Source organism: Chiloscyllium plagiosum, unplaced genomic scaffold, assembly GCF_037043375.1.
Source record: "Chiloscyllium plagiosum isolate Xiang-an unplaced genomic scaffold, Cpla_swu_hap1 HiC_scaffold_28, whole genome shotgun sequence".
NCBI classification, from domain to species: Eukaryota; Metazoa; Chordata; class Chondrichthyes; order Orectolobiformes; family Hemiscylliidae; genus Chiloscyllium; species Chiloscyllium plagiosum.
In genome coordinates this window covers 43,001,715-43,024,192 of record NW_028270166.1, presented here as the reverse complement: position 1 = coordinate 43,024,192, position 22,478 = coordinate 43,001,715, and the positions used below count along the sequence as shown (strand labels likewise).

The following is a 22,478-nucleotide window of genomic DNA, read 5'->3' as shown; positions in this document are numbered from 1 at the left end:
TACCCAGTACCAAATCAAATGTGGCCTCGCCCCTTGTTGGCTTGTCTACATAAACCATCCTGCACACATTGGACAAAACCTGACCCATCTAAAGTACTCGAATTATAATATTTCCAGTCAAAATTTGGAAAGTTAAAGTCCCCCATAACAACTACCCTATTACTCTCACTCCTATCTTTGCTATCCTTTCCTCTATTCGGAACTATTCGGAGGCCTACAGAAAACTCCAACAGGGTGACCTCTCCTTTCCTGTTTCTAACCTCAGCCCATACTACCTCAGTAGATGGGTCCTCAAGCATCCTTTCTGCCACCGTATTACTGTCCTTGACCAACAATGCCACACCTCCCCCTCTTTTACCATCTTCTCTGTTCTTACTGAAACGTCTAAATCCCGGAACCTGCAACAACTATTCCTGTCCGTGCTGTACCCATGTCTAGTTGCCCTGGAGAAGGTAGTGGTGAGCTGCCTGTTGCAGCCCTTGGGTGAAGGTAGCCTCACATTTCTGTTAGGGAAGGAGTCACAGGACTGAAGAGAATGACCAAGATAATTCTGAGTCAGGATTGTGTGTGCTATTGACAGCATCACACTTCTTCAGCTGAGCTAACTGCCCCCGGGCATTCTTTCAAAAAGTTGGTCCAAGCATAATGGGATGATTGATCTTTTGTGCTGTTTAATCCTACGTGGGATATATGAGAATGATCGAAGAGAGATTCTAAACAAAATTGTTGAACTTAAGAATTTTTTTTAAAGAATGGCCTAGTACTGTTATAGGGGCATTTGGTTCCTTAAACAGATTAATTTGATCCATGTATTATCTTACAACTCGATATAAATTGAGAACTGTGTGTATAAGTATTTGCTGAAGTTATAGTCGCTAATGCTTACGTTGTGATATAAATGTTTATCATTATAGGTGTTTACTACGAACCAAACTGCAAAAACATTGATATCAATCATGGAGTGCTGGTAGTGGGATATGGAACTGAAAATGGTCATAACTACTGGATCGTTAAAAACAGGTACAGCTGAATCTAGCATCTAAGATACCTATCCACACAATCAACCAGATGTAGGCACTTATGCAACAATAGATAGAAATGAACACATGAGATTTCTACTTCTATGTTAATATTCTATGCTAGTAAGAATGTTTTAATAGGTAAGATTTCTACCTAACGCATAAAAGTACAAAGTCAAATTGTTATTGGGATAAAATTAAGGCCTTTTTAGAAAATGATGGGGGTAATTTCCTGCATTAGTTGTTGGAATACAGGCAGTATTGAATGCTTATTCTACTTTCAGGCTGACTTTCATTGTTTTGATGCAAGTTTATAACAGACTGATTCTCTACTATCGTCATTCCATCCCTGCTGTCATTGGAAAGACCCCTTTGTATACTTTCTGTTTCGTACTGCACTCATTCTAGGTGACCTGCAGTGAGGCTCCTGCTAAAACTGCTCTATTAACCAATTGCTGTGATCACCCTCCCATATGGGCATTGCCTAATTCTACATCCTTTGTTCTTCAATATGAATACTTTCCTCTTGTCTCATAGCCAACTGGGATTAGGAGGCATAATGTCCAATCTAAAGTGCAACATGTTGGAGCTCTGCAACATAAAGCAGAGATGAAGTCTGTGAGGCTGTGATTAGCCAAAACACACACAGCCCAGCAGCCTTGTAGAGTCTCAGTTGTTCTAAGCGTTTTTCACTCCTCTGTTAGTCAATTAGCCTGTGATAACATTATGGGGAAGGGCAGGATGTGATTGTAGTGAAGGCTAACCTCTCAGACTGGCCAGGAATTGATCCACACTCACCTGCTCAGCTTCATCTCCACAAATTACAATCCAGTTCAGCATATTTGTGACAAACCAATGTAATTGGCTTGAATTTTAATTCATCTTTAATGTTTCTGCCCACAGTTTTGGACTATGGTGGGGTGACAAAGGCTACATCAAGATGTCCAAGGACAGAGGCAACAACTGTGGAATTGCTAACTACGCAGTGTACCCTCTTGTTTAGAAAGCCGAAGAGAGTAATTTCTCTATAAAACAAAACTTCCTGCACTTTTTACAATGTTAAACATTTTTACTCGCTACAGTATGGTTATTCACTTATTACAGGCCCTGGATTATGAGGAAATTCTGGCTTCTTCCCTGAAAAGATCTCTCCAGTTTATGTGATATTATTCTGACAAAGTTAATGATTTCAATTGTGGACTCACTCAGAATGAACCTGTCGTTAAATTTGATATGAAATAAGCCCCCTCCAAGGAGTGAAGTTACCATTAAATGTACATTTCTTTGAAGAAGGCTGCAGTGAATAGACCACATTAAATTTAAGCAGTGGAAACGCCAAGCCACTATTTTCAGTATTCCTGACCATTAATCTTTCCTTTCAATTTTGTGAAGTCATTCCATACTGGAATCTAGAGTCCCCCACAATGACTTTGATAATGAATTGGGGATCTGTATATAAATAAAAAGAACCAAATTACCCTTTGTCAAATGCATTCTACATTAAGAGCTTGGCTGGGTGTGTGAGCTACTGCATTTAATTTGATAATAAACAGCATATGTGGGATTCCCTGAAATCCCTGACTAATGTAACTTTTTTCTAAACAGACTCCACCCTGTTCAATGGAAAATATTTGAGGCGACTGGCAGTAACTTAGCAGAACTCTCCCCCCAAAATGAATGTTTAAAAATGAACTCTCCTGTCGTTGGATAATCTTGTGTGGCACTGAAACATACACATAAGTGTCACAGTTGACTCCTGGTTGGGTTAATTATATTGGTTGAGGGCAGTGACAAGGAATTTCCATTGTTCTGAGCATTTCCTGACCAGGAAGCAGTTATTCAGTGATGACTCATGCTCCTGAGCTTTCTATAGATTCTCCGGAAATGTACCAAAGTTTTAAAATCAGTTGGGACAGCATTTGTTGTTTTCACTGGCATTGGCCCCACTCACCACTTGAGCATATATTCGAAGAGTAGCCTCTTGGGTGAGACATTGGAAGGAGCCTCGGGGGTCAGACTGTGAGTTGGGAGTTCAGCAGTAACTAACCTCTCGGTTAATTTTCATGCAGAACTTGCTTGATCTTGGTTTTTGAGGCAAAGCACGTCTCACTTGCGTGTGCCATGGACCCACCAGTGGGCTTTTCAAACTAATGATATCTTAGTCAGCAAGTCATAGGAGGACATTAGTATGATGTAGGAGGGAGATTCAGACTGCCTACAAGATCAAGTGAAAGCGATAGAAAGCAAATTGAATGCTGTCTACTCATTTCTACATTTTTACAAGAAAGGGTTAATCATCGAACTGATCAAGCAAAATGAAATTGATGTGCAGCCTGTAGCAGTAGCAATTGTTATGGGGGTTTAATTATGCATCATGATCTCTGTGCCTGTTTTCCATTTCCCCCACGATTTAAAAAATGATTGTACATTTCTAATAACCACCATTGTGAAATAACAAGATGAAATTCACAGTATCTGGGGAAAAGAAAGAAAAGAATTAGAATGGTTTAGAAGTAATACTGAGCTCCCTAAACAGCCAGTCGCTTTCTTGTCTTCGCAAAGCAGTTTCAAGTCAACATGATCTAGATTGATATTTTACTCGTCTTATGTCATTTTATATGGAAATGGTACCGTTTCTTACGAGTGTTCTCTGATCCATGTTTTGTAAAATAAAGACCTTCAAAAAAAACTAGTTGTTCTCAGTGTAAATGTTTAAAGTGTCTTTAATCAAGGTGATTTGATTAAAAAAAACACATTTCTCCACTCCTCTCCTGAATGTGATGTGAATTTTGCTGGTTCATTGTGCACTGAAAGCTTTCTGGTGCCTCTTCTGTGACAATCCTCTGGCTTTAAGAGGTGTATTTTGTCCATTTTTTTAATGAAGCGACATCAAGACAGAGGTAGCAATTGGTCTACTCCAAGCCAGTAAGATAAACAGCTTGCGAGGCCTTGGGTTTTTAAAAAAATTTGGAACAATAGAAGCAGCCTGAATGGGTGGAGTCAGGCTCCTGCAGAAACAGTTTACAGTTTCGCTTTCAGTAGTTGCTGGGATTTTGAACCTGGATTTGGAAGCTCTTATTCCTCTTTCTATTACAGCTAAAAGCTGGAGTTCCCTCTGTTGTGTGTGAGACAATCTGTTTCACTGAATTTGCCTTTGCCAAGAGTGTGTTTGTGGCATGTTACTATATTGGAAGAATCGTTGTTCAGTAGTTAAATAATCTATCATGCCATTAAGTTTTCCAATAGAGTTAAGTTATTCTAATTCTCCTTTCCTTTGTGTTTTAACGATAGTGTAAGAATAAAGTGCATTTAGCTTAAAGTCTGGTAGTATAACATTCTAATTATATCTGGAACACCACACCTTACACTTATCTTTAAATAAGAAAATGATAGGGCCTTGGCTATATCTTTGACATATTTGAAGTGGGTTTGGTCTGGTCCATAACACATTATTTTGGCTTGTGACAGTGGATTGTATCAAGCTCTTCATTCTGTTCTTGTTCTACACCCTGGTGTTCCTGAAAGGTGCCACTGGACAGTGGGTCAGAAATTCAGAGCTTGGTTGATTTTCACTCTCAGACCCACAGCAGCTCCATGGCACTGACCCAAGAATTGGCTCATTGAGGCTGATTGAACACAGGTCAAAGATCTTACCATAGGGTTAACTCTTGTCACACACATCACCATCAGCTTCTTGATGTTCTCTTCCACACAAACTTGCAGTTGGAATATTGGAATATTTTAGAAACATGAAGGATTTTTAAAATAAGGTTGCCTTAACTGGAACTTGGTCAACAAGAGCACTTTAGCTTCATGTAGTTCAGGCTCATCTGTGTGTGATACAGGATTCTTCTTTAGCTAACCGATCTTAGTGCTTTACAAACCAGACTTACGTTTCTTCAAGTATCCAATGCATATCAAAGGAGGAATGAAACATTAGAGCATAAGTTTTCATCTCCATTGCCTGGGTGCTAACTAGGTAGACTAGATTGTCTGTAAACCCACCACAGGAGTGGATTGTGTAAAGATTGGATATTCTGCTCTGTGGCTGCTTTGTCAGAGGTGGAGGAGGAGATATTGGTTTCAATCATCTTCTTGTGGCAGTGCTGTCCTTCTCTCCAGACTACCAACACCGCACTGTGCCGAGTGGCAACTTCTGACCAGGTTGTCAGGATCTGGTTTCGTGTTCTCCTCTGATGAACACTCTTCACCTTCTGTCTATCAGGACCTCCAGGTCTCTCTGTCAGTGTTCGAGAGAGCTAGAATCCCTTTCTTGGCCATCTCTGGAACAATCTTATTTTTAATGTTACAAGCAGAATGGCTGCTCCCTACCTACTCTATCCAGTCTGCTCATGATTTTGAAAAGCTCTACCAAATCCCCTGTCAGCCACCTTCTCTCCACGGAGATGTCAATCAGATCAGCCACAATCTTATTGAATGGCCTATCAAGTGTAAGGGGCTGAATGGCCTCAATTGACCATACTAAGTTGCACAGGTGAAAAAGGAAATGCAAATCAAAGAGGCAATGGCTCAGTGGTTAGCACTGCTGCCCCACAGCGCAAGGAACCCGGGTTCAATTCCAGATTCAGGTGACTGTCTGTGTGGAGTTTGCGCATTCTCCCCGTGTTTGTGTGGGTTTTCTCCAGGTGCTCTGGTTTCCTCCCACAATCTGAAGATGTGTAGGTTAGGTGAATTGACTTTGCTAAATTGCCCATAGTGTTCAGGGATGTGTAGATTAGGTGCTTTGGTTAGCGGAAATGGAGAGTAATACGGGGAATGGGTCTCGGTGGGATAATCTTCGGTGGGTCAGTCTGGGCTTGTTGAGCCAAATGGCCTGTTTCCCCAATGTAGGGATTCTATGATAATAGGCTTTACTTCCAGAGAGAGAGAATTGTAAAGTAAAGATGTTGTGTTAAAATAATATTCTGTGCCTGTGCACTTCCCTCCACTTCACCTGATGATAGGGCAATGCTATGAAAGCTTGTGATTTCAACTAAATCTGTTGGACTATAACCTGGTGTTGTGTGACTTCTGACTTCTGAATTTTTTACTTTGCAAAAATATACTTTATTGATAAGAAATCTTTATCTAGTACATTCATAGGTACTAAAGTAGGATCTGGAAGCTTTAGAGAGGGTGTAGAGGAGATTTACCAGGATGCTGCCTGGACTGAAGGGCATGTCTTATGAAGGAAGGTTGAGGGAGCTAGGGCTTTTCTCATTTGAGTGAAGAAAGATTAGATTAGATTACTTTACAGTGTGGAAACAGGCCCTTTGGCCCAACAAGTCCACACCGACCGCCGAAGCGCAAACCACGCATACCCCTACATTTAACACTTACCTAACACTATGGACAATTTAGCATGGCCAATTCACCTGACCTGCACATCTTTGAACTGTGGGAGGAAACCGGAGCACCCGGAGGAAACCCACGCAGACACGGGGAGAACGTGCAAACTCCACACAGTCAGTCGCCTGAGGCGGGAATTGAACCCGGGTCTCTAGCGCTGTGAGGCAGCAGTGCTAACCACCGTGCCGTCCACAAGATGAGAGGTGACTTGATAGAGATGTACAATATGATGAGAGGTATAGACAGAGTGGATAACCAGAGACATTTTCCCCAGGGCGGAAATGGCTATCACGAGGATGCATAATTTTCAGGTGATTGGAGGAAGGTTTAGGGGAGATGTCAGAGGTAGGTTCCTTACACAGAGAGTAGTGGATGTGTGGAATGCACTGCCAACGATAGAAGTAGAGTCAGATACATTAGGGACACTTAAATGACTCTTGGATAGACACACGGATGATAGTAAAATGAAGGGTATATAGGTTCATTTGATCTTAGACTAGGATAAAAGGTCGGCACAACATTGAGGGCCGAAGGTCTGTACTGTGCTGTACTGCTCTACGTTCTATGTAAAGTAGTTCTGTACAGTCTTTGTGTATCAAGAAAAACAACATTGGAATCTAACTTTCCCTGCAGTTGCAGAAACCAAAAGCATTTCCTACTCATGCAGGACACTATCTCCATACATTGGGGCAGCAGGAAGGTCTGATCCCGATTATATTTTGATTGAAAGAACTTAGTCAGTGGTCTTTCCCCACTGTGCCTTGATGGCAGCTGCCCAAGCTTCAGTGCATCCCCCAGCATGTAGTCCTGTACCTTGGAATGTGCCAGGCTACAACATTCGGTCGAAACCAACAGCTTGCTCTGGAAGACCAAGAAGTTTCGGATAGAACAAAGAGTGTCTTTCACCGAGTTGATGGTCCTCCAGGCGCAGTCAATGTTTGTCTTGGTGTGCGTCCCAGGGAACAGATCGTAGAGCACAGAGTCCTGCATCAGGGAGCTGCTCAGGACGAGTCCCGACAAAAACCACTGCATCTCTCTCCAGACTTCCTTTGCAAAGGCACATTCCATCAGGAGATGTGTGACAGTCTCTACCTCCCCACAATATTTCAGGGGCAGCATGTGTTGACACATAGAGTCCGCATATCCATAAAAGATATGATAGGCAGTGCCCTCCTCACCACCAGCTGAGTGATGTCTTGCTGCTTGTTGGAAGGTTCTGATGAGGTATTCTGCCAAATAACTTTGACAGTCTGCACAGGGGCCAATCTGACCTGTTCATCAACACTCTCCTTTTCCTGATGGTCTTGCTGACACTACATGCTGACCACTTCCTGATGGACTGGTGGTCGAAGGTGTTGCTCTTTGTAAATGTCTCTACAAAGGCCAGCTGGGATATGCAATGGTCCACCTACTTGGAGCGTTCTGCGGCAGCGAGGCCAGGCCCATCCTTCCCAAAACCGGGAACAGGTAGAACCTCAGTGACACCTGGTGTTTGGGTATTGAGGATCAGTGCACAGCTTGTTGCAGCCACACACAAAGGTAGTTATCAAAATAAGGGCGATGTTGGGTATACCCAGGTCATGGAATTTTTTAATTTCAAAATTATACTTTATTCATAAAAAAACTTTTATCTACATACTCAGTTACTACAGTAGCTCAGTTCTGTATAATGTTTACACACTAAGGAAGAAACAAACATTGGAGTTTGACTTTCCTGACAGTTCCAACAAACCCAAAGGAATTTTTTCTGTATGCAAGATAGTATTTACAGATAACTGAGGGTCCGGTAACTAAATGTATCCCCATTGTATTGTGGTTGAAAGACCCTTGGTACTGGTGTAATGGTCTTTGAAGCAGTCAGCACAGATGTTGCAGCATTATGATTCTCCTGGGAGCAGTGCAGTGAGTCCAGCTCCACTTTAAAGTCAGATTTGTCCGCTCTGAGCCACACATAGCCAGGCTCGCAGTGCCCGACCGGACCTCCCAGTCACTGCCCATTTCAATTCCCTTTCCCACTCCCTTTCCGACATGACCATCCTTGACCTCCTCCATTGTCACATGAACCAAACTGCAAATTGGAGGAACAACACCTCATCTTCCACCTGATTTGGAGATGCCGGTGTTCGACCAGGGTGTACAAAGTTAAAATTCACACAACACCAGATTATAGTCCAATAGGTTTAATTGGAAGCACTAGCTTTCGGAGTGTCGCTCCTTCATCAGGTGATAGTGGAGGGCTCAATCCTAACACACAGATTTTATTGCAAAGATTTAGTGTGATGTAACTGAAATTATACATTGAAAAATTGATTGCCTGGCTTGCTGTGTTCTTCCAGCCTCCTGCTTGTCTACCAGGGAGAGGTGCAAACATTGCAATCAATTTTTCAAGCTAGTGTGCTTCCAATTAAACCTGTTGGACTATAACCTGGTGTTGTGTGATTTTTATCTTCCGCCTGGGCAGCCTACAGCTCAGTGGACTCAACATTGAGTTCTCCAAGTTCAAATAACGCCTCTTCCCATCCCCTGACTCCCATCCCAGCCCCTCTCCCTCCCTTCTACTGCTCCCTGCCACCAATTGGATTCATTCCTCCCATTGACCAACCGGATAGTACCCTCTGCCTACCACCCTGCCTCCTCCACCCTCTTTATCTGCAGCTCCCCCCACACCCACCCCCAGAACTGAAGCAGGGTTACACCCAAAACATCGACTTCTCCACCTCCTGATGCTGCCTGGCTTGCCGTGTTCTTCCAGCCTCTTGCTGGTCTACCAGGGAGGGGTGCAAACATTGCAATCATCCAGAGGTTCATCCACAGCAGGCAGTGGGGCCACAGTTAGCTGCATTCGCGTCGCTGATACAGGGGGAGGTTTATGCAACATGCAACTCTGACCTTCACACAGACCATTTACCAGAATGCATATTCATGAGAGGGTTAATCACAGACTGACGTGAGAGTTTGGAATTTCCCTGTCACATGAGGTCGGGGAGAGGAAGTTGTTTTATTGTGTGCTGGCACAGTATTGGTCCAGTCTGGAGAATTTAAGTGGCCGCCTTGAGCTAGAGGAGACGCCGAGGGGAGAGGAAGTCGATAACAAGGTAAGTGCTAACTCTCTGCAGAACCGACAGTTGAGAGACAAGAGACAGAGACAGACTCTGACTGACGGATGGGGGAAGCTCAGTGATTTACTGCTCCGGTAACATCTCAATTAACCAAAGTTGGAACTTTGGAAAAGTCAACGTTCTCTGTATACGGTTCTGTAGTTTTTAACTGTAAATGTTTGGGAATCAATGGAGATTTCGTTTTAAGTCGATTTTTTTTCCCTACAAAGTCTTACCTTTGAGGAATTTTGGGATTTGTCCATGTTTTTAAAATTCACTCCAATTCCCAGTTAAAGTGACTACGAACATTGGGCTAAGAGCCTAAATCTTTGAGGGAATGAACTCTTGGTTTTCTTAGTTTCACAACCAGCAGACTTTACAAACTGCTGTCCAGTCGATGGGGGTAATTAGCTTCGTCACTGTTACAATGTGGTAAATGGGCACAGCAATCCAGTGAGCTGAATCTGAGCCAGGCAACAGGACAAAAGCAGAAATTGCTGGAGAAAATCAGCACGTCTCGCAGCATCTGTGGAGAGGGAAAAACAGTTAAGATATCAAGACCCTCAGTCAGATTTGAAAGTAACTGGGAAACAATGGTATTTATGTCGGTGACTTAGTGGGTTTGGAATGGGGAGTAGGCGAAGGAGTGAGTTGTATACTGTGTATATGGAGAAGGTGCCCAGGGAGAGCAGACTAAAGGCTGGCTGACAGTAAGCCAGGGAAAAAGTGACTGCTGAGTAGGTGATAAATGGGGAAATATGAGTAGTTAGAATGGATTGGTAGTGCTGGGAGCAACTTGTACAGTACAGGACCAGAGTTATGGAGCTGGAGAAAACACTGGAGGAGGATGTACCCTCTGAAATTTATTAAACTCAGTGTTGAGTCCTGAATCATTAGATTCTCTACAGTGTGGAAGCAGGCCATTCAGCCCATTGGGTCCACACTGGTTGTCTAAAGAGCATCCTGCCCAGATCCAGTCCCTGACCCTGTAACTCTGCATTTCCTGTGGCTAACCCACCTACCCTGCATATTCCTGTAAACTACGGGCAATTTAGCATGGCCAAACCACCCTGACCTGTGCATCTTTGGGCTGTGGAGGAAACTGGAACACCTGGAGGAAACCCCCACAGACATGGGGCGAACATGCAAACCCCACACAGTCACCTGAGGATGGGAATGGACCTGGGTCCCTTTCCTGTTGAAGGGCTTTTGCCTGATTTTTCTTTTTTTCCTGCTCCTCAGATGCTGCCTGATCTGTTGTGCTTTTCCAGCTCCACTCTAATCTCCAGTATCTGCAGTACCCACTTCTGCCTGGGTCCCTAGTGCTGTGAGGTAGCTGTGTAACCCCCCCTGAAGACTGTGAGGTACCTAGGGGGAAGATGAGGTGTTGTTCCTGAAGCTTGTGTTGAATCTCACTGGAGCAGGCCTGAGAGAGCAGTGTTGACTTGAGAACACTGGTCTTTTGAAGTAGCAGGCAGCTGAAAGCTTGGGGTAGTTTTTACAGATGGAGAGAGGGTGTTCTGCAAAGTAGTCACCCTGTCTGTGTATTGTCTTCCCAGTTTAGACAAGACCATACAATAAAGTGGCTATGTCCTTGTGAAACAAAAACATAAATAGCTGGAAAATCTCTGCAGGGAGAAGGTCAGGACTGCAGATGCTGGAACTCCGAGCCAAAAAGTGTGGCACTGGAAAAGCACAGCCGGTCAGGCAGCATCCGAGGAGCAGGAGAGTCGATGTTTTCGTTATTAGCTCTTCATCAGGAAACTGAGGTCTGGCACCATCTGCAGTGAGAGGTAGAGAGTTAGTGTTTCAGATCCAGTGAACTTTCTTTAGGACAATGTTCTTGTGATGTTGGTTGAAAGATAATATCAGTCAGGAGACTGTAGAGAACTTCCCTTTTTCTCTGATTTATAATGGCATGAATCAATGAAATCTGTTTGCTGGAAACCTCACCTAAAAGGTGGCAGCTCTGACAGTGCTGCACTCTCTCTGCTCACCGGTGAGTCATCCTTGATTTCTGTGACTCTGCTTCACATTGGGATCAGATGTCAGCCTGAATTTGCTGATTTTTATTTTTTCCCTCCTGGGTACTGATAGCCAAGATGTAACTGGTGGGGTTCAGTATTCTGGCCCCAACTATTTTACACGAGAAAGTGAGGACTGCAGATGCTGGAGATCAGAGCTGGAAATGTGTTGCTGGAAAAGCGCAGCAGGTCAGGCAGCATCCAGGGAACAGGAGAATCGACGTTTCGGGCATAAGCCCGATTCCTGAAGAAGGGCCAACTATTTTACAATCCCATTAATGACTTGGATGCAGGGATAGAAATGACTAAAGCCAAATTTGTAGATTGCATTTTTCCCACCCATTTTAATGTAATGAAGAAATAAGTATCTTACAAATGGATATGGATGAATAGGCCAAAATTTGGCAGACGAAGTTTAATGTGGATATTCATAATGTGAGATTATTCATTTCAGTCAGGGGAGTAGAAGGACAACCCATCATCTAAATTGAGATAAACTTCAGAGTGATTGGGTGCAGAGGGATTTGGATGTCCTAGTGCCTGACTCCTGGGAAAACTGGTTACAGCAGGTGATAAGGAAGGCAAATGGAATTTTGGCTTTCATTACTGAAGGAGTCCAAAAGTAGAGAAATGTTGCTGTGACTATACAAGGCAGTCGTGAGACTATAGCATTGTGGGTACAATTTGTTTTTTTTTGGTTCCCTTACATGAGGATCATCGAATCCCTACAGTGTGGAAACAGGCCTTCGACCCAACAAGTCCACACCAACCCTCCGAAGAGTATCTCACTCCGACTCATTCCCTGAACCTATTACTCTACATTTTACCCTTAACTTACATGTCTCTGAACACTATGGGAAATTTAGCATGGCCAATTCACCTAACCTGCACATCTTTGGATTGTGGGAGGAAACTGGAGCATCCAGAGGAAACCCACGCAGACACAGGGAGAATGTGCAAACTGCACACAGACCATTGCCGGAGGCTGGAATTGACCCCCCCCCCCCCCTTCCTGATGCTGTGAGACATCAGTGCTAACCACTAAGCCACTGGATGTAATTGCATTGGCAGTTCAAATAGGGTTCACTTTGGATAGCTGCTCCTTTAACTTTTATGTTCTCCGAGTCATAAGTGGGGCAGTAGGTCCCAGGTCTGCCTGGCACTATATGGATAGATGGAAAATTCCTTGTTCCACTCCTCCTCAGGCCCACACTTACAGTGCCTTCTCCAATACATTGATGATGGCTTTGGGGCTGCTCCCTGCTCTCTCCCAGAATTGGAAAAATTAATCCCTTTTACTTCCAATTTCCTTTTCTTTTGTCACCCTTCCCTAGTCCATCTCTGACTCTTCCTTGATTTCACTGTTCATTTGAGAATAGGCTGTTCACCAAAATCCATTACAAACCCACTGACTCCCACAGTTACCTCAACTACACATCCTCACACCCTGCTTCCTGCAAGGATTGCATTCGCCCAGTTTCTGTCTCTGTTGTACCTACCGAGCTGTCCCCAACAGTCTTTTTTTTCCACAACAGAGGAACCTGCACATTCAGGTGGACAGGGTGTTCAGTTGTGTCCAACCCATCTCCCACCCTCCGCCTTCAACCCTCCCCTTCCTTCCCAGAACAATGATAGGGTTCCTCTGTCATCATGTTCCACCCCAACGGGCTCCTCTTTCAAAATGTCGTCCCACTTTTTTTTTTTCCCCCTCCTCAGCTGAAGCAGGGACACAGTATAGTTGTACCTCCTTCGTTTTTATTCTAGGCTCTGGAAGGAGAGAGAGAGCGAGCGAGAGAGAGTCATGCTCGGCTGAACCTCTTGTTTCACAAAACTCAGAACTTAACTCTTTCCCTGCCTGGTTATACCCTATACACATCCCCAAAAGGATGATCCCCCACCAATTCTGCCACCTTCAGCAGGATACCTTCATCAAACACATCCTTTCTTCCACTGTCAGAGTTCCGCAGGGACTACTTCCTCTGGGACACCATGGTCCACTCCTCCATTACTTTTTAACACCTCCTCACTATCTTTCCCCACCATGGCTCTTTCCCATGCAATCTCATACAACACCTCTCCCTACCACAGCCTTTTTGCGTCTTGTTTCCTTTGCTCTTTGTAGAGAGGATCCACTCTGTCTCTTCACACCTTAATTCACACGCATTTCAAACCTTGTTCTCTTTCACCACCTTTGTCTTTTGCATTGGGTGTCTCCATCATTACCCAGACTGGAGAAATCACCAAATCAAGGCCAGGCAAGCCAAAACAGTTGTTAAGAAGGCTTGTTGGATCATTGGGCACATAAATTTGAGGTATAGAAACAGGGGAATGACGCCACACCTCGGCAAAGTATTGGTCAGACAGCATTTGGAGAGTTGTGTTCAGATCTTGGCACCTTTTTTCCAGAAGGATGTTCAACCCTGGAGAGATTAGGTTTATTTTCCTTTGAGTAGAGGAGCTTAGGGAGTGACCTTATTGAGGCATTCAAAATTATGAACAATTTTGACAGGGTAATGAAGAATATTCTGTTTCGACTTGTTGGTATGTCAGTAAGTCAGGGTCACACTTTTAGGATTGTCACGAGTTAGGAGTAAGATAAGGAGAAAGTTTGTGACTTTGTTAGGATTTGGAATGCACAGCCTGGGAGAGTGGGGGAGCACCTACTTTAGGAAGTTGATAAGACAGCTGGATCACTTTCAAAGTGATAAGTTAGAGGGTTACAGAGATAGGGCTGGGACGAGCTGGGTAGCTATTTGGGGAGCTGGTTCAGGTGTAATAAACGGAATGATTTTACAGTATAGAAGGAGGCCAGTGTTAAAGAGGCATCAACATGGCTTCTTGCCTACACCTTGTGCAGGGGGATAGGTTTCAGGGTGACTGTCAGTACATTGTAGAATCACTGGTAGTGTAATCTGACAATGGGGCACTCTTCCTCCATCTACCCATTACAGGTAGACTCTGTTATTAGCTGTCATCATAAGGGGGATCATCTTTCCCCATCCCCATTGACTAGTGGATTTTAAGCGAGTTTGCATCAGTTACTGATGGAATCAACTTCCCTTTTACCCCTGGATATTTCTCTGCAAATCTTTTTTTTTCTTTCCCACACCCACCTTGAATTTATTTTCTTTGTTTCTTTGAGCATTGCTGTCGAGAGCAGCTGTCATTGTCCAGAGGGCAGCCCAGGGTTCTGCCATGTTGCTGTGGATCTGGAATCCAGAGTAGGCCAGACCAGGTGAAGATGGCGGATTTCCCACAATATGACAAAGGCGAACATTTACTCCCTGTCCTCTGGACCTATCTACATCAGAGAGGCAGTAATTAGACTTGCCCTGTGCTCATCCATCTCGCTATTAGTATTGTAACATTTTATTTATCATTAGTGAAACATTCTAGGAACTTTTAATTCTGATATAATTAACATGGAGCTCATGTTGGATGTGGTTTCTTTCAGAACTGTGGTAGTTACAGAACCATTGAGATATTTCACTAAATGCGTGATGTGCAAACAGTTAGCAATTACCATGTGATTAAACATCATGTGGATGGTATCACATGCACAACTGCCATGGGATCAAATGTCACATGATCAATCTTCTGGGGAACTGAATCCAGAGTTAGCAACGTTACCTTCCAACCCGTCTGTTACTGACAGTTGGGGGAAGGGAGAGGAACTCAAACTTTTCAATGTTTGACCTTTGACTTTTTGAGTTGGCAACAAAAAGGTGGAAGTGTTTTTTTAGTGTGTGCTTTGGGAGGAAGTGATGCACCAGCTTTCTGGTAACTGCTATTCCACTTACCCTGTCACCCGTTCAGCACATGGGGCTCAGTGTTACTAGATATCAGAAGTGTCCATTTCAGTGAATTTCATGGAGGGTTTCTCTCTGCAAGGACTAGGATGTGTTCTCACATGAGCTTCCAAATCTCTCCTCATTAGTGAAAGACCACACCTTTATGGTATCCAGCTCATCCTATTCTCCCATTCACTGGCGCTGTGAGGATTCAGGGGTACATGTAGTGGGAGAGCAATCACAGACCAACAGTCACAATCAATCCCCCATCCCCCACTGACACCTGCGGCAATTGTGCCGAGCTCAGAGGACTAGGGTTATACAGCACACTCTGTTTGAACTGTGCCCTGTCCAGACTGGTCCAATTGTTGTAACGTCACCTTCGGGCATTTCAGTGGCCCTGGGTGGGGAGAAAGGACTCTGTAGTTTTCATACTCTGCCTCAGTCAGGGCCAGATGTAAGAGTTGTCAGTCCTGCTGGCACTGGGTAGCCCTGTCTGCCAGGAAGTGTTCTTGGTAAAAACAAGAACTGCAGATGCTGGAAATCAGAGTCGAGGTTAGAGTGGTGCTGGAAAAAGCAGGTCAGGCAGCATCCGAGGAGCAGGAAAATTGACGTTTTGGGCAAAAGCCCTTCATCAGGACTAGAGGCAGGGTGCCTGCAGGGTGGAGAGATAAATGAGAGGGGGGTGGGGTTGGGAGAAAGTAGCATAGGCCCAGGAAATATTCTTGTAGAGCATCCAGCCCTTTGAAATGAAGCAGGAATGTGGGAGTTCTTAATGCAGCTCCCATGGTACCTAGCACTAACATCTCAGATGTGGTACTGACAATCGCAGCTGAATTTTACACTGATGGAATGGATTCCTTTTCTATTGATGAGCTCGTCTGTTTGTATTGAGAGAGCTAGATCATAAAATGTGTGTAAGTCTAGCACGCCCTCTCACAGGTCAAGGGTGACAGCTATAAGCCTACTGTCCAATGGCAGCGCTGACATTGTCACGGGGAAATGAGAGAGTGATGTGATCTGGCACCAGATTGCATTGCTAAGTCATGGTTCATTTATAGGTTGAGATTTGAGAGATCCAGTGGATTCTTGGTAGCAGCCAGTCCCAGAAATGTTTAGCGCAGTTGTCAGCCACTAAACTAGGACGTCACCCAGTCCTTCATGGAGTTATACAGCATGGAAACAGGCCCTTCGGCCCAACCTGTCCATGCCGACCAGGTTTCTTAAACTGAACTCGTCCCATTTGCCTGCATTTGGTCCATATCATTCTAAACCTTTCCAATCCATGTACCAGTCCAAATGTTTTTTTTAAAAATGTTGTTGTAATTATAACAGCCTCCACAACCTCTGGCAAATCGTTCCATACGTGCACCACCCTCTGTGTGAAAAGCTTGTCCATCAGGTCCCTTTTAAATCTTTCCTATCTCACCTTAAACTAATGCCCTCTAGTTTAGGACTCCCTGACCCTGGGTAAAGACCTTTTTGCTATTCACCTTTTACTATGCTCCTTATAATTTATTAAACTTTTTTATATGATCACCCCACAGCCTCCGATGCTCCAGACTGACTGGAAATGCTGTCTGGAGACTGAGACCTTCCAGCCCAAAATCGCCAAAGAAAGGTGGCATTGCAAATAGGAGCATGTTGTGAAATATTTACAACACAAGGTGAGAGGGAATCTGTTCCCTGCTCAGCAGCTGAAGGAGACCTTGGGTTGTCTTTGTGAATTGTGGCCACAGCTACCACTTTTAAACTCCTCTGTGATTCATTCAACTTCAGAGATGACCAGCTTCAATCTGTATTGAACAATGAGATAGTGAAGATTGTTTGTGACCAGGATTTGTGGTCACTTGGTTGGACACTGTGTGTATTTCACATGTAGAGGTTTATGATTAAGGATGAGTTTGTCCTGTACTCTGGAAGTGCCTGGTTAATGCATTTTCCCATTGAAGGTCCCTTCTTCAGTTGCTCATAATTAGAGGCCTATGCGCTCGGATGGAAGACAAACACTGATTCTGCCTACTCTGGGTGTGGTGGCAGCCATTTTTCATTTCTCGTGCATACTTGAGTTGTGTGCGTTGAGAAGGTGATGCCAGTCTTGCTTGGCACAGTGAGTTATTGGGTCAACCTGGTAATCGAGGGGTTGCTCCTGCCTACCCCCAGGCCTCCATGTTCCTTTCTTTCTGGTACTCCATGTCAAGCCAGTCAGTACTGAGCTTCCAAACATTCCCACGCACTTCTTTAAGTAAGGACTTCATCTCCCAGCGTTGCCTTTTGAACAGCAGCAGTGCAGTATAATCAAACTGATCATCTTGCTGCACTGTCGCCTTGTCATGGCAATGGGTTCTGTCAAGAATCCCATCTCCCGCAGTATCTTGTATCTTCTAATGCACAGTCGTGTCAGATGCCAAGGTCTGTGGGTGAGGGCAATGGGTAGGAGGTGGTGTGGGGACGTTTGCCTGAGGAGCAGGCAGTGTGCTGGTGTTACCAGGTAATCAGTCTGATTGTCACGTCAGGGATTGTTGCCGTCCAATTTTCAATGCAGGCGCTGCTCGCTGCTGACTAAGGGGATCCTCCTCTCTATTGCACGCTTGGGTAGAAACTGGGACTACTTGCTGTCACTAATGAGAAGTCCCTTTCTTGTTCCCTCCCCCTGAATTTTTATTTTTTTTTATTTTATTTTTATTGGTTGGTTGATTATCTCATCTATTTCAATACCAAATACGGTGCTCCACTCTCTGGTGCCATCTTAACACAAAAATAAACCGAAACGTAGAATATAAAGACAGAAGAGTGAAGAAATATACAAAAAAGTTTGACTTTGCAGTCCTTCTTGTGTAGTGCTCCATGATGGGCCTAGTGGCCAGGCATGAGTCCCCATTTGCTGCCACCACCAAAGTGAAGGTTGCCATTCTTCAGCGACATCTCGTCTCCACTGATGCCCTCGCTACGATGAGTCCTTGTGGAACCCCACCAACATAGATGCCGCCAATGCTGCTGGGTACTGCACCAGCCCAAACTCCACTCCTCCACATCTGAGTCCTCCTTGGGTCTACCATACCAATGCTGCAGGGTCTCATACTGGGCCCAACCTCTCCTCTGGCTTCATGAATTTGTATTGGACACAGATGCCGCCAGGAACCTAAACTATGCTTTGTAGCAGCCAGAGTCGGCGCTAGGACTGCCTCATCAAATTTTAGTTTCATGAAAATGCTTGCAAGTTAGAAATAATTTGTACAATAAATTTAAATTAACTTTTTTTTACCCCAAACTAAGCAGACTCCCTGAAGGACACATTTGCTATCTGCTGTTGTGAACTTAGTGTTGCTGCTGGATTCAATTCACTGAACTCCACCGGCAGGGAATGCTGGGTCTTCTTAGAACAAAGGTGGGTCTGACACCGATTCTTCACCAGCTGAATCTCTAATCCAACTTTGTCAGCATTGCCTATGTCAGTCAATGCTTGGGAAGATTCTGCCAACAGTTCCAATTCCAATGGCACCTCCTAACATCCATAAGAGAAATAATGCCGGCAGGATGGGGAGCCTGAGTCTTGGCGTTTGCTGACTGTGTCTAACAGACAATGTTGAATGTACTGATCCCTGTGTTTAAAGACGACTCCTAATCCAAATTTAATGTTTCATGTGAACTGATGCGTTCTTTGAAGATTCAACAAGAATGCTTACGCATTTTGAAATGTGAGCTTTGACAATAAAAAAGGTTATTTGGAAACATGTAGTTTTTCAGAAAATGGAAATGAGAATAGATTTTGACATCTCTATTTTAAAATCTGGGAATAAGAAACCAGAACAAAGCAGAAGTAATAGCTGCCAAAGACGCACGAGATCGAGAGGCTAAAATAACTTGATTTTGCTGACAGAAGAAACCAAACTACTTCCTATCTCTCTGATTAGAAACACATTTCTTTAGAGTTAATTCAACCCAGTTGTGTCACTTGTTTGTACCAAAATGTTGCTTTATTTAAAGGGCTATACCTTTTTTTTTGAAAAAGATTTAATGCTCACATGTTGGGTGAAGACTTCACACTTTTCTTTTAATGAATATGGGAAAGCAGGCTGCCTCTTGAGGTTGATGTTCATTGTTGCAAAACAAACTCCCAGTATCACACCGGGATTACTTGAGTTCAGGAGGATTTTGTGCAAATACGTAGGATCCACAATGTTAGAACTTCCCAAAGAAATCATTGTTTTCCCCATTAGCTACTGAACAACCAATGATTTTAATCTGCTCTTTCGCCATAGTCTAGCATTTATTTCCTACCTCTTTGTCAATTTTAATTCCTTTTTTGAAAGTTTGCATTGTATCCACATACTCTGTCTTGAAGCAGTGGTGTTCTAGATAATGATGACTTTTTGTTTAAAAGTTTGTTTGCTACTTTTGGTTGTCTTAATGACTCATGGTCTGTGTGCCCTCTGTTTTACCACTGAAAACAATTTCTTCTTATTGACTTATGGTGAATGGCAGGGCCTTAGACGTAGTGGAACAGAGGGACCTTGGAATTCAGGTGCATGGTTCTCTGAAAATGGAGTCACCGGGAGGCAGTTCATTGAAGAAGGCTTTTGGCACACTGGCCTTCAGTCAGGACATTGAGTATAGAAGTTGGGAAGTTTATGTTGCGGTTGTACAAGATGTTGGTGAGGCCACACTTGGGAGTGTTGTGTTCAGTTTTGGTCACCTTTTATTATAGAAAGGATGTTAAGAGAATGCAGAAGAAATTTACAAGGATCTTGGCAGGGCTCTAGGGTCTGAGTTATAGGGAGAGGTTGGACAAACAAAGCCTTTTTTTTTCTCTCAAGAGCATAGGAGACTGAGGAGGATCTTTATAGAAGTGTATAAGATCGTGAAAGGCATGGATAGGATGAATGCACTCAGTCTTTTTCCCAGGGTTGAGGATTCAAGGATTAGAGGGCACTGGTGTAAGGTTAAAGGGGAATGAATAAAAGGGAACCTGAGGGGCAACTTTTTCAGAGGATGGTATCCATATGGAATGAGCTGCCAGTAGAAGTGGTTGAGGCAGGTACATTAACAATATTTTTAAAAGGCATTTGGACAAATACATGGATAGCAAAGTTTTTGAAGGATATGGGCTAAGCGCAGGGAAATGTGGCTAGCGTGGATGGGCATTTTGATCAGCATGGACCCGTTTGAGTCGAAGGGCCTGTCTCTGTGACTCTATCCATGCCTTTATCAAAATTCTCCATGATTCTGAACAACACCAATAAACCTCCCCTTTAAGTTTCTCTCTTCTACTCACTTGTAAAATGAGTTTTAAAAGACTATCTGTTTGCTTGGTATTTGCTGAACATGACTGCTGTCCAGTATTATGTTAAAAATCACACAACACCAGGTTATAGTCCAACAGTTTTAATTGGAAGCACACTCGCTTTCGGAGCGATGCTCCTTCATCAGGTGATTGTGGAGGGCTCTATCATAACAGAATTTATAGCAAAAGTTTTCAGTGTGATGTAACTGAAATTATACATTGATTGTCTGTTAAGCCTTTCATCTGTTAGAATATAGTGATAGTTTCACTTCTTTCATGTGTAAATCACCAAACCTTTTTTTAAAGTTGCATTCTCACAGACTTAAGACACTCTGCACTCACTGCACTCCTATTTTGTGGGGTGAATTTGTACTTGCAGAGTTACATTGCACTTTGCTCAAAAATTGCATACATTCATGTAGAACTCTGAGCTCAAACTGCATGAATTTATGTAAAACTCTGTTATCTCACTTTTTAGATTAGAATCAATCTAAACATCATGGCATAGACCGAGAACACCAGGGGGCTAACACCTTCAACATTGTCTAGCTATCACCCATTGTTAACAGCTAACCCGAGAATGCAACTTTAAAAAAAGGTTTTGTGATTTACACATGAAATAAGTGAAACTATCACTGTATTCTAACAGATGAAAGGCTTAACAGACAATCAATGTATAATTTCAGTTACATCACACTGTAAATTTTTGCTATAAATTCTGTGTTACGATCGAGCCCTCCACTATCACCTGATGAAGGAGCGTCGCTCCGAAAGCTAGTGTGCTTCCAATTAAACCTGTTGGACTATAACCTGGTGTTGTGTGATTTTTAACTTTGTACACCCCAGTCCAACACCGGCATCTCCAAATCATGTCCAGTATTATAGTTGGGCCAAGTTTTTGTTGGGCAGAGCCACCTCCTGGTATGCATTGTCAACACAACCGATCAGAATCATAAAGTTTCATGTTCACTTTTAGATCCAAAATGTGTTTCTCAAATGAAATCTGCTACAGCCAAGAAAGTAACTTCAGATGTAAATTTAATTGCCGATGGCAAGGTGGGACTTATAGAATGTCACACTCGCACTGTGTCAGAGAAATTTCAAATGAAGAGAATGTAACAGGAAGAGATAACAAGGACCTTTATTATCTCTGAAATCCCTCAGTAGAAAAACACCAGTACACTTTCTGTTCTGGCCTTATACTGCAGTGTCTTGGTCCAATATGCCATGGGGGTTACAGTTGGAAGAACAGCCAATTTAACAACCCAGCTTTGTCAATAAAGAATGGAAAATAACTATCACTCTTGAGTGTTGCCAGTCAGCCTCAGCTGAGAGGATTTGGGGCAGAGGAGTTTCAAACCATCTGAAGCTAAAAATCACACAACACTAGGTTATAGTCCAACAGGCTTAATTGGAAGCACACTAGCTTTTGGAGCATCGTTCCTTCATCAGATGGTAGTGGAGAGCTCAATCCTAACACATCTCCACTACCACCTGATGAAGGAGCGACACTCCGAAAGCTGGTGCTTCCAATTAAACCTGTTGGACTATAACCTGGTGTTGTGTGATTTTTAACTTTGTACACCCCAGTCCAACACCAGTATCTCCAAATCTGTAAAGCTAACAGCAACAATGGTGTAAGTGACGTTCTGTGGCTGCCAAGACTTTCAACTATCCATTAAGAATTCAGAGATCAATCAGTGTATGTACTTGAGTAAAAGTCGATCCTTGATTTCTGGCCAAAAAAATCCTGGAATTTTCTATATCTCATATAAAAGTCAACCCTTATTCTTCGATAATAGATCAATGTTTTGGGACAAGATATCCTACATGTAAATGTTACAATGAGGAAATGAATTTTTTTTGTGCTACTATTATTTTTAATTCATTCACAGGATGAGGGTGTCGGTGGC

General features: G+C 43.4%; 2 protein-coding genes across 3 annotated transcripts in view; both read left to right on the top strand.

Annotated features, from left to right (window-relative positions):
* The window catches only part of LOC122565181 (procathepsin L-like), a 35,993-nt gene extending 32,206 nt beyond the window's left edge, over nt 1-3,787 (top strand). The window contains exons 7-8 of the mRNA XM_043720889.2: nt 915-1,020; nt 1,923-3,787. Coding sequence (XP_043576824.2) covers nt 915-1,020; nt 1,923-2,022 — 206 coding nt within the window. The 3' untranslated portion in view covers nt 2,023-3,787. The remainder of the gene's footprint in view (nt 1-914; nt 1,021-1,922) is intronic.
* A 5,544-nt stretch (nt 3,788-9,331) lies between these two features.
* Nucleotides 9,332-22,478, top strand: part of LOC122565541 (procathepsin L-like) — a 42,940-nt gene continuing 29,793 nt past the window's right edge. Inside the window, exon 1 of one of the 2 annotated variants that reach the window (XM_087976157.1) lies at nt 9,332-9,463. The gene's annotated coding sequence lies outside the window, so the exon portion shown is untranslated. Of the gene's footprint in view, nt 9,464-17,873; nt 18,670-22,478 lie in introns of those variants that run through there. The other variant, XM_087976156.1, reaches the window with a different exon arrangement.